At 37.3% G+C, this 12,202-nt stretch overlaps 1 protein-coding gene across 4 annotated transcripts in view; it reads left to right on the top strand.

The window, feature by feature from the left end:
- FRYL (FRY like transcription coactivator) overlaps positions 1 to 12,202 on the top strand; it is a 248,447-nt gene that overhangs the window by 115,008 nt on the left and 121,237 nt on the right. For all 4 annotated transcript variants that reach the window (XM_082638429.1, XM_082638428.1, XM_082638427.1 and 1 more), the window contains exons 5-7: positions 3,151 to 3,204; positions 6,235 to 6,374; positions 7,193 to 7,289. In XM_082638429.1, the coding sequence (XP_082494555.1) occupies positions 3,151 to 3,204; positions 6,235 to 6,374; positions 7,193 to 7,289 (291 nt within the window). The remainder of the gene's footprint in view (positions 1 to 3,150; positions 3,205 to 6,234; positions 6,375 to 7,192; positions 7,290 to 12,202) is intronic.

Below are 12,202 nucleotides of genomic sequence, written 5' to 3'. Positions count from 1 at the left end.
ATTGGAAGCTCTGTGTACATGGAGGGGCCTTTTTGACTGTGGTCTTTACTGTGTAATCATCTGAACCATCAATGTCAGATCTTTTGTTGGAAGCTAGTCAGAGTCCCTTGGAGGAGTCCTTCAGTAGCCCAAATGGGAGGGTTTAGACTTGGCTGCTAGCATTCTGGGGATGTAGAGACAGAAGATAACTGGGGTTTTTGATATTTAGTATATACCTTTTTACTTAAGTTCCCTGTCTTCAGTGTGGTACCTCGTCTTCAACTGTAGTATCCCCCAGTCGACATCTCTGTTTTGCCCTTTCGTAAGAAGGGCAGTTCCTCTGTGGGTAGGTTGGAGGGACAGCCAACCTGCTAAGTAGAGTGGGTGAAGGGAATGGGAGGGAGGGTTTCCTAAACTATCGTTCAACCAGTCCTCTTATTTTTAACTTCACCTTCACCCACACTTTCATAGTACTGAAATTTTCCAGTTCCTGAGCCTTTGGGGAGTTCCAAGGTACTGACTGGATTATCTTTCCTTCACTCTGCATGGCAAGCTTACTCACTTCCCTCTGATTGTGACTTAAATGTCATCTTCTCAGTGGTCATTCTAAAATCTTCACCTCCATTGCAACTTCCTATCCTATGAAGTCTGTCTAAGATAATATATATTTTCTTTGCTCTGTCATTAGACTTCTAGCTCTACAAGGACAGGGATTGTTTAGGAGAGATTGCCATCTTTAGTTGCAAATTATTGAAATATTTCAGTATCATTGTTATGCTGTGAAAATCTTTTCAGTAAATTCTTTTGCTTTCCCTGGAAGCTACATGTTGCTGTTGGTACTCTATACATAGATACTAAAGGATCAAATTAGAGTATAAAGGATTGTGCACCTTAGATTCATTATTGATCTGTTATATTATTATAAAATAATAACATTATAAAAAGTGGAAATAGTTTTAAAGGTTATGTAATAAAAATAATGACCCTTCCTTCCATTCTGGATCAAGATAATCACTGTCCATAGTTTTTAGTATACCATCTTTCAGGTCTATTATTTATCAATCTCTGTAGCACCCTCCATCTTTATTTTTTTTTTAAAAAAAACACAAATGGGAGTTTTTATATGTATATTTTTTCTGTCCCTATTTTTTTTTTTTTTTTTTTTTTTCTGTATGCGGGCCTGTCCCGCCACGGAGCACAGGTTCCAGACGCGCAGGCTCAGCGGCCATGACTCATGGGCCTAGCCGCTCCACGGCATGTGGGATCCTCCCGGACCGGGGCACGAACCCGTGTCCCCTGCATTGGCAGGTAGACTCCCAACCACTGCGCCACCAGGGAAGACCCTCTGTCCCTATTTTTATTTTAACAATGTAAATGAGAGATTGTTCTGTTATCAGCCCATATATATTTGTCTCTTTCTCTCTAATGTTGAATATTATTTCAATAAAAGAAAGTACTATAATTTTTTTTTTTTTACCAGTGTCTATGGATAAGCTGTTTGGGACTTACCCCAACTTGAGGCTACTGTGAAAAAAATACTACAGTAAACATTCTGGTACATAAGTCTTTGCATTTGTCTATATGTGAATATAGAGAATAATTTGTATTCTTTTTAGTTGTTGTGGCAATGGGTTGCATGTACTATAAACATGTTTTAAATAGTTATCCTTTCAAAATTTCACATTGAAAGTACATCTGCTTGACAACGATTAGGCCATCCTCAACCATACTGTAATCAAACCAAGACGTTAATACAAAGTCCTTGATTAGTAATTTATACAGCATTTAGTGCAGTCCACTTATTTCATATTTTTGTACTGATGGTAACATGAGTTTCTTTTGCATTTAAACATCATTTCTGAGTTATTATTATGGAAAAAATAACTCATCCTCACTTTTTGATTTAGGGAAAGCTCTGTGAGGATGTCAGATCTTCAGAAATCTTTGAGAAAGCATGAGTTGTTGAGAAGTGAAAAGTGTGAGGTATAAGAAAACAGTGTAAGTGTTTCTGAGAAGGTTATTGCTCTCTTTTAATCTGCTTGGCCATACTTTATTATATAAACATCCTATGTGAGTAATAAACTACTTAGATCAACACTCCTCAAAATATTACTGAAGACCTTTAAATTTAATATTACAGTGAAAAGAGGGATCAAGTGAGGGGGATCAAATAAGTCAAGTAAGTTGGTAAGAAACAGCTTATTATCTCTCCTACACCACCCCCAGCCCAGGTTTTAAATACACAATTCACATTAGGATAGCTCAGTAATTTTCAAACTTTTAGATACTTTTAAAAACAATGTTCTATTGGACTTGCTATGAGACTTACTGTTTTACTTAAATTTTAGAGCTAGTTAATTGGGCATATATATTACTGGACGGGATCCTCATCATGTTGCATGTTTGTAGTGTATAATAGTTGCTTTTAGAAATTGATGACTTGCCTGCAAGATAATTACCAAAGTGTGCTTAGCATACAAGGGCTCAAGTGCCAAGGACATGCCAAAAACCTTTCCCTATTAAGAAAGTCAAGTGCTATGGAATTCAGGTATTTTACTGACCCCAATTAAATTAGTTAGAAATGTGATTCTCTGATAGTTAGATTAGGAATTTTTAAATTTCAGTGGCAGATACATTTGTGAGTTTATTTTCATGAAGTTATAGCAATAGATGAGAGAAGGAAATTGGGGCTCTTGGATAGATAAGCTTCAGAATATACATATTTCTAAATTCCAGTTTTTTTCATGGAAAAATGGCATTTGTTTTCCTATGATATATATTTCAATAAATATATTTATTGAATAAAAATTCAATTAAAAAAAGCATAAAGTAGAAAGTTTAGAAAATCATCCTAAAACATCTCAAGAAAAGAATCAGTCATAATATATGTGAACATAATTTGAGACATCTCTTATGTTCAGTAAGTTAGGTAACTATACGTGGGGTAAGCAGCAAGGCAAGTAGGTAGAAAGGCTGACACAAGGGGTCGTGCTAGGTATGCTATTCTAAGTTAAACTAATAATATTAAATTTTGTTTGTATTAGCAGATTAGAACCTTTCCTTGAAACAATCTAATTACAAATAAAACAAAACCATCTCACGAATCTCAACTGTTTATTATCAGTAAGATTTCTAATATTTTGCATATATACTTTTTTTTTTCAATTGTAGGAGAAGCCATTATCTAGATCTCTTCAGAGGGGTGAAGATCTTCAGTTTGACCAGGTATGCTAATGTGGGGGGAATATTTTTTCCTGAAAGGAAAATGTTTATCCTAACAGTCTGATCCAAATACATCCAATATTAAGAAATTTATTTATTTTGTTTAGTGGTCCTGTATGTTTTTATACACTAGATTCAGTCTGGAACTGGTAGTCTGTTTTTTAACAGAACAAATAGAATGAGTCATGAACTGTGAACTTCATAGTTCATAGAATGAGCTGTGAACTTTATTGATTTCTGTTCATTAAGCATTTAAAAACTTTGCTTTTCATTGGTACCCTCTTTACTATGCCCTTTGAAAACTTCTTAAAAGATTTCCAGTCATATCCCTCAATCTTTCCTTGTATACAATTTTTACATAATAATATTTGACCTTTTAACATTTATTTTTTCCTGTTGAGGGTATCAGAACCTTTATACTGAAACATCCAGCCTGGTTCTCTCCCATTCCACCCCATTTTGAAGGCGGAGCCAGAGACAAGGACTTGGTTCTGGAAAGAGATTCCAAGGAGGAGACTTGAGAGATTGAGGCAGGGAAGAGGAAGAACTGATAAGAGATCCACTGCTCTGGGCACTGGGGGTTCATTCCATTCTGAGAATCATACAGAATGTCACCCATTTTTGTCTTTCTGAAGAATGGAGAGCTAGAGCATTTATCTGCAGCCCCCATCTCCAGCAGTTGCCCTAAGGGTTGCCCTAAGAGGCATTAACTACTTGTATCCGTGCTTGTGCAAAGGCCAAGTGGACTGTCTGTGTCAAAAAGCCAACGAAGCTTAAAAAGGAAGATATACAATGGCCAACCCTCCCCCTCCAAAAAACCCCTGCAAAACCAAAAACCTTTTTATATAATATCAATATCTAAAATTTAGTGGTAATCCTCTAATGTCAGTTCTTTCCTCTTGCTGATATTGAATGTTAGATCAAGTGTTATTTTTGTCATAATTATGTTTGCTCAAGACTTATTTCATTATATGTTGATTGTCTGCAAAACCCAATAACCCAGATCAGCTTTCTGTTGCCATCTAGTATTCCTGAGCTACTCTTCTCATAACTATGTATCTAGGAAATCGAAGTTAATGTTCATATTAGTCTGCTTGATTAGATAAAGATGACTGGTTAGGATTACTTGGTGGAGGCTTACCAAAATGCTGTTTCTGGATCCCACTCCAGTTCTGCTGACTCCGAATCACCAAGAGCAGTGCTCTGGCACCTGTATTTTGCAACAGCTCCCTAGGTGATTCTGAAGCACACACTTAGTAAATAGCGCCACTGGTCTAAGAAGAAACGGTAAATAAGAAGGCTAGTTTTCTGTTACAGTAATAATAAGATCACCTCATATAACCCTTTTCAAATCTTAATGCCATTACAAAAGGTACTAATTGTTACTAGTTATTAATTAATTATTAATGTATTGTTAATATATTATTTTAAAGGTATTTAGATTATTCACACCTTGAATCCATTTTACTAATGATGAATGAACAATCAGTATGAAATCTTATTAAACAACATTTTAAGGAAAACTTCCATTTCTTTTTTTACGTAAATGATTAATAAAACTATATATTATGCTCCATACCTTGATTTTTTTCCACAATAAAAAGCTATGAGTGGGGTAATCTGCTTTAATATGTATTTGCAGTAGCAGATGGTGTTTTGTTGTTCCTTCTTTAGGTATTAAAAGGGATTCCTTTGAGTGGTATTGTTCATTGTTAATGAAATATAAATTTTCAAAAGTGGTTGAATAAAATTAGAATTTTGTTTTTACTTTAATGCCCTATATTAGAAACTATTCACCTGTCATGTTATGGTAATTTATAAATAAAAGCATGATTAAAGGAAGGCAGAGATCATGAAAAAGAAAAATATCATACATAATCAAACTGTTTCATTCTTTTTTATATGAAAAATATAAAATATTAGGAAAAATAAATGTTTAATTCCTAGAGGTATCAATTTATCTTTATTAACTGATACTTCCTACAGTCGTGGACCTGAACGAGACCTTGAGTATTCCTGCAACCCGTAGTTTTTTAGTTAAGCAAAACAAAGTGAAGCATGTTTTACTGTATGCTAATTCTAAAATACGAATTTTACGAGCAATGGGTTGAATCAGATACAGAGTCTCTTATGAAGAGAGAATGTTTTTTCTCTGGATCCTCAAGATGAAGAGTGACCTTAGGGATGACTAATGGTAGCTGATGTACCTCTTACCACCACTACAGGCAAGTTGGGTTCATTCATGAAATGAATCTGATAACTCACCTACAATTCAGATAGTTTAAGGGATGCCTCAAATTGAGTTGCAGGTGTCCATCCCACTTCACTTATCTTTCTGCTGTTCATTTATATATTCTAAGCTTTAAAAGCATGCATATACCACATTTCTAATATGTTTATTTGTATCACAAATTAATTGTGTAATTATAATTCCCTGTTCGGTGTCATAGCAGCACAGAATAAAGTGGAGCTTTTCCCACAGTTCTAACATGGTGTAGTCTTCTCTGTTTCTGCATCTCTTCATCCCTTCTAGTGGCAACATTTTAGAACATTTCATTCACATGAGCAGAGAGGAACTGGCCTGGGGGGGTGGGGAGGAAGTAGTTGTGGTTGTTTCCTGTTCTCTGTTATACAGTTCACCCAGAGGTGTCATGTGTGTAATCAGAGATGTTACTGATGGTCAAGTGTTTACACATGTGAGTAGCATATGGAGACAGGAAAAAGGTGGAAAGTCTCTGAATGGATTTGGATAAATGTTAATAGCCGGTGAAACTTAGCTCACTTTACTTTATTACTTGGCTAAACCCCTAGCCCTTATTTTATTTTATTTTTTAAAATATTTACATGTAAGTGGCATTTTCTGTATTTATTTTTTTCCCTTTTATTTTAAAACACATTTATTGCTTTGGAGTTACTGCGTTTAGTGTATTTTTATTCTAGAAATGTTACTCATTTCTAAGTGATTGCTAGTAGCCTGAGGAGCATGGCACTTTGATGTTGTATTTTACTTCTGGTACCGTCTTGTATTTTCAGTTGATAAGCTCTATGAGCTCAGTAGCAGAGCACTGTCTCCCTTCCTTACTTCGCACCTTGTTTGACTGGTACAGACGCCAGAATGGAGCTGAAGATGAGTCTTATGAGTATAGGCCTCGGTCTAGCACAAAATCTAAGGGGTAAGTGGCTCATTTTCTACTGTGTGACCTGGGCTCAAAACACTTCCAATGAAGCGGGTAATAGTGTTATCAACTGACGATTGTTATTGTTTGGTTACTTTTGTTATGAAGTGGTAACAAGGGGAAAAGATAGTCCATACTTAAACTGTAAATCAAGGAAAGATATCCGTTAGAGTAGGTGCTGCCCTACAGGAGTCATCACTGGGACTAGTGATGCAAAACGGAATTTCTGTAGTTCAGTGAGGAGCCGTAACAGTCATAGAAGAAGTTAAGAAAATATTCAAAGGAAGTCCTGTTCACGTGGTTTGTGAAGGGAAACAGTTGTTGCGATACAGGAAGACAGCCAAAACCCTAAATTCTTATACCATGAGACTCTTCCTTGGTGTTAAATCCTCGAACTTGTCTTCAAATTTCCCAGGGAGATCATGGCTTTAAGTAAAACATCTACTTGTGTTCAGGTGATGGCCCATGGTTTAGAATTGTACTTCAGTAGATGCCACTTGTGATTTTTCAACTTAGATTTGTGAAAAAATGACCTGGCACTGTATTTTCGTGTTTTTCTTCCTCTTACTAATTCTAGATTAGGTTTAATTTCTGATAGATGTAATAGTGAGATGTGCATATAAGTTCCTAATGTACAAAAAGAGAAAGAACATAAGAACATGTAATACATACATTGGGTTATCATAAAAACTTGTAACGATTGCTGTGGGACACCATGTGTATTAGGAACTCAATAAATAACATGAAGTACTAACCAAGAGCTATTTGAGAACTTAGAGTTTTAATGCAATCCTAATTTGGGATTCTTGTTTCAGGGATGAACAGCAACGTGAAAGAGATTATCTTCTTGAAAGAAGAGACTTAGCAGTAGATTTCATTTTTTGTTTAGTTTTAGTTGAAGTTCTAAAGCAGGTAAGCTCTTTTGTTTCTGCAGAGTCTGTATTTCTTATTTTTTGCTAATTTTGCCTTCATGTTTCAGTTACCTTATTTAGGATGTTATGTCTAAACTTCTGGTTCACAGAAACAAAATTCCTATAATTTAATTATACTTCTGTCAATTGCCTGAGGCTTCCGTGTCCTGTACCTATCACTCCCCATTTTTCTACCTTCATTTACATGAAATCATGTTAGCAAAATGGAGCTGAATAAAAAGTATGTAGGGCTTCCCTGGTGGCGCAGTGGTTGAGAGTCCGCCTGCTGATGCAGGGGACACGGGTTCGTGCCCCAGTCCGGGAAGATCCCGCATGCCGCGGAGCGGCTGGGCCCGTGAGCCATGGCTGCTGAGCCTGCGTGTCCGGAGCCTGTGCTCTGCAATGGGAGAGGCCACAACAGTGAGAGGCCCGCGTACTGCAAAAAAAAAAAAAAAAAAAAAAAGTATGTAAAATCTGAGCTTTTAGCAGGAACTGTAGTCCGCCTGTCATTCACCTACTTCAATCCCTTTTTACCTCCACTTTCACAGAAATTCTCTGTGTAGCCTTCAAGCCTTCATTTCAACATGTAATAATTGTGCAGTGATAGTTGAGGAACAGGGGTGATTTGACTTGAGTAAGACTGAGTTGTCAAGTGCAAATGGTTTTCAGACAATCGAGAAGACCTCAGGATAATGAATTGTTTATGTTTATTCATTCAGTGAATATTAGAATGCCTACTGTTGGGTGGCATTGTTCTAGGTACTGCACTCCTGAGCTCAACATCTGAATGGCATAGATAGTAAAGATATAAATAGGTAAATAGTGTCAGATATCATGTTATATATTTTTACTATTCACAGTCAGTACAAGTATATGTATAAATACCTGTACTGATTTGAGGGACTTCCCTGGTGGTCCAGTGGGTGGGACTCCACGCTCCCAGTGCAGGCAGCCTGGGCTCGATCCCTGGTTGGGGAACTAGATTCCGTATGCATGCCACAACTAGGAGTTCCCATTGCCACAACTAAGAGCCTGCATGCCACAACTAAAAGATCCCGCCTACCGCAGCTAAGACCTGGTACAGCCAAAATAAATGAATAAATGCATATTAAAAAGAAAATACCTGTACTGAGATGAAAATGTTTTTGTAGTTTGTAGTCTTTAAAAAGTTATATACATCATTCAAAGATGTTCCATATATTTCCTGTCATGCACACTGTAGTGTTTTGAAAAAAAGTCAGGCCGCCTAAAAGAAAAAAAAATCATATTTTGCACAGCACATGACATGTTTGGACAGGGAGTTTTGTTTCTGTTGTGTAAAATGGAATAGAATATATAATACAGCAGGAAACAGCAAATGTTAAGATATAAAAGTTAATTGATTTGATAGTCTTTTTTAACATAGCTAATATAAAAATATTTGAATTATGTAATCATTTATACTTTGCCTTTGTTTTTACAATATATGTGAAAAGACACTGAAATCTGAAATCTGAAAATAAAAATAATTTTTTTGGCTTTGTTTTGTTTAAAAATAATTTTGAATACGTGACATAGATAAATGCATTAATCAAAGATAAAAACAATTTAATTTGTACCTTCCATAAAGTTTTTTTTTAGTAGAGGTGGAAAAGAATTTTCCTCTGAAAGTTGTGCTTTCTGAAAGCCAGATTTGCTTTCTGTGATCTCTTAGTTTAGCTGGGATCATAAGATGCTAAGGCTGAGGTCAGTAGAGATATAGGGGGAGCTGAGGACCAGAAACACTGTACCATGAACGGACTTGGACTAGGCCTCATTGTGGTTGATCCCTGGCATTTCTGTGTGCTAAATGTAGGTCTTGTGAGTGGTTTGGTAATCAGCATTTGCACTTCTTTACTTAGTTAAATCATAGAGGTATTTCTTCTTCCTGCAAAAGAAATTGCAAACTCCGTGCACTGACATTCAGGCCCTATTGTGCCTTTTCTCCTTTGTTTCCCATGATTTTCTTCTACGTAGCAGTGTCTCTCTTCTCATCTAAAAGTTGCTCTTAATTGCACTGACTTCAGAACTTCAGTGCACAGACAACCCCTTGGAGGTTTTTCTTTTTCCTCTTCCCCTTCCTCCTCTCTTGTCCTTTCCCCTGCCCCATTGTCCTTGTCTTCATCCTCCTCTTCCTTTAAAAAAATAATAGTCCAGGGACTTCCCTGGCACTCCAGTGGTTAAGACTTCTTCTTCCAATGCAGGGGGTGTGGGTTTGATCCCTGGTAGGGGAGCTAAGATCCCACATGCCTTGGGGCCAAAAAACCAAAACATAAAACAGAAGCAGGGCTTCCCTGGTGGCGCAGTGGTTGAGGGTCTGCCTGCCGATGCAGGGCACACGGGTTTGTGCCCCCGTCTGGGAAGATCCCACATGCCGCAGAGCGACTGGGCCTGTGAGCCATGGCCGCTGAGCCTGCGCGTCCAGAGCCTGTGCTCCGCAACCAGAGAGGCCACAACAGTGGGAGGCCCGCGTACCACAAAAAAAAAAAAAAGAAACAGAAGCAATATTGTAACAAATTCAACAATGACTTAAAAAAAAATCCCATGTAGGTTTTCTCTTTCCTAGTAAAAGGCAAGTCTTTTTAGCTTCTGCAAAACTAATTAAACTATAGAAAGTGAAGTAAAGATCAATAGAACTTTCTGAAATACCATGACAAACGAACCCAATTTTTTCCCGTATCAAAATGGTGTAGGGTTTAATAGCTCCGGAGAGTAATCAATGTAGCATATGTGGAATTTAATAGGACTTTTACTTTTGTCCCACATAATATACATGTATTAACATGTGATTTAGTTTTATTTTGATGAGATGGACAGCCCCAGGCATATTGAAATATCAATACATGGTTGGATCAATCTTAAGGAGGAGTATATATTACTTGTGGGTTAGTTCTTGACCTCATATATTATAAATTATTTGTTTCTTGAATAATTTGTCATGTCTTTATCTGACATTATTATGTCTCATCATCACATATTTAGATCTCTTCAAAATGCACGAAGAACTCTGTATCCCTTGTACCAGCTGGTCATTACAATAAACTGGGAGATAACCACGGCAAGTGTTTTTATTCCAGCTGTGTCATTTACTTGCCGTGTAACTTGGGCAAGTTATTACCCACTAATTCTTTCCTTCTCTGTAAAAGAGTGGTGAGAATTAAATACGATAATGCCTGGGACGTAGAAAGTGTCCAATAAATGCTATCTGTTTTTTTCATCTTATACATCAATGTTCTTAGTTGCAGTGACTTGCTGAAGATTATAAAGCTAGTTCTCTCTTTATTTTTTTATTTTATTTTATTTTTTTAATAGATTTATTTTTGGCTGTGTTGGGTCTTTGTTGCTGCACATGGGCTTTCTCTAGTTGTGGTGAGCGGGGGCTCCTCTTCATTGCAGTGCACATGCTTCTTATTGCGGTGGCTTCTCTTGTTGCAGAGCATGGGCTCTAGGTGCACAGGCTCCAGTAGTTGTGGCACGTGGGCTCAGTAGTTATGGCTCATGGGCTCTAGAGCGCAGGCTCAGTAGTTGTGGCTCATGGGCTTAGTTGCTCCACGGCATGTGGGATCTTCCTGGACGAGGGCTCTAACCCGTGTCCCCTGCATTGGCAGGCAGATTCTTAACCACTGCGCCACCAGGGAAGCCCCTAGTTCTCTTTGTAAATAACATTTTTCTGATTCGTAAAAATAAGTGATACAAAATTAGGTGAAATGGCCAGCATCTTATAAAATTAAAGTTTAAATCATAACAAATTAGACAAAGGATTGAGTTTATATAAATGTGATGAAATGAGTGTGATTCACCATGGAAACAAAATTAATTCAAGATGATAAAGGACTAATTTTATTTTTTCAAGAAAGAAGAATAATTTGGGTGTTATGGCCAACTACAAATATTAGCATATTAGTACCAGAGGCTTTAGAATCCATGGTAAAAGCACTATAGCATTTAGTATCTTTAAGCAATTTTCTTTTTATATTGAATTTTAGCCATACATTTATTCGTTGAAACAAACAAGATTGGGAAACCAGGCTTATGAGCCACTTCAGGCTTTTGGCTTAGTTTTATGGGTGCTTATTGTGAAGTATCAGAAGGAGGAGTATAGATCCTTAGTATTTTCAGGTTTGACATTAGCATTTTATTTATTTATTTATTTATTTTTGAATTTTATTTAGTTTTTTATACCACAGGTTCTTATTAGTCATCCATTTTATATACATCAGTGTATTCATGTCAATCCCAATCTTCCAATTTATCACATGACATTAGCATTTTAGATGTTGGTGAGCAGCCCTGAAGGTTATGGGGTTATTTGTGATTTTGCTGAGTCATGAGTTTTTCCACTGTCCTTTGCACTGAGGGCTGGTCATTTACATAATGAGCGCACCTTGCTGACTCCCCATTGTCCATGTCTTAACCTGGTTTTGTGGTTTTCTACTTTCATGATGTGCTAAAAGCATTAGATTTGGGGAAGTGGTGGTGGGAATAGCTTTGGAATAAAACTTGGGTATTCTTTTTTTTTTTTTTTTTTTTTTTTTTTTTTTTTTTTTTTTTTTTGGCGGTACGCGGGCCTCTCACTGTTGTGGCCTCTCCCGTTGCGGAGCACAGGCTCCGGACGCGCAGGCTCGGCAGCCATGGCTCATGGGCCCAGCCGCTCCGCGGCATGTGGGATCTTCCCGGACCAGGGCACGAACCCGTGTCCCCTGCACCCCTGCATCGGCAGGCGGACTCTCAACCACTGCGCCACCAGGGAAGCCCTTGGGTATTCTTTAGAGTCTACTAGATATATCCTTCTTGAATGTTCAAATAGAATTAGATCTGCTTCCAAAATCATGCAAATGGCAAGATCTAAAAAATTCTTGATGCTATAGATGGGAATACTACTCCATGAAAGTAGAA

The sequence above is a fragment of the Mesoplodon mirus genome (assembly GCF_964341445.2).
Source record: "Mesoplodon mirus genome assembly, chromosome: 2".
Classification (NCBI taxonomy): Eukaryota; Metazoa; Chordata; class Mammalia; order Artiodactyla; family Ziphiidae; genus Mesoplodon; species Mesoplodon mirus.
The sequence above is the reverse complement of the archived record's forward strand: the minus strand, read 5'-3'. Positions and strand labels throughout refer to the sequence as shown.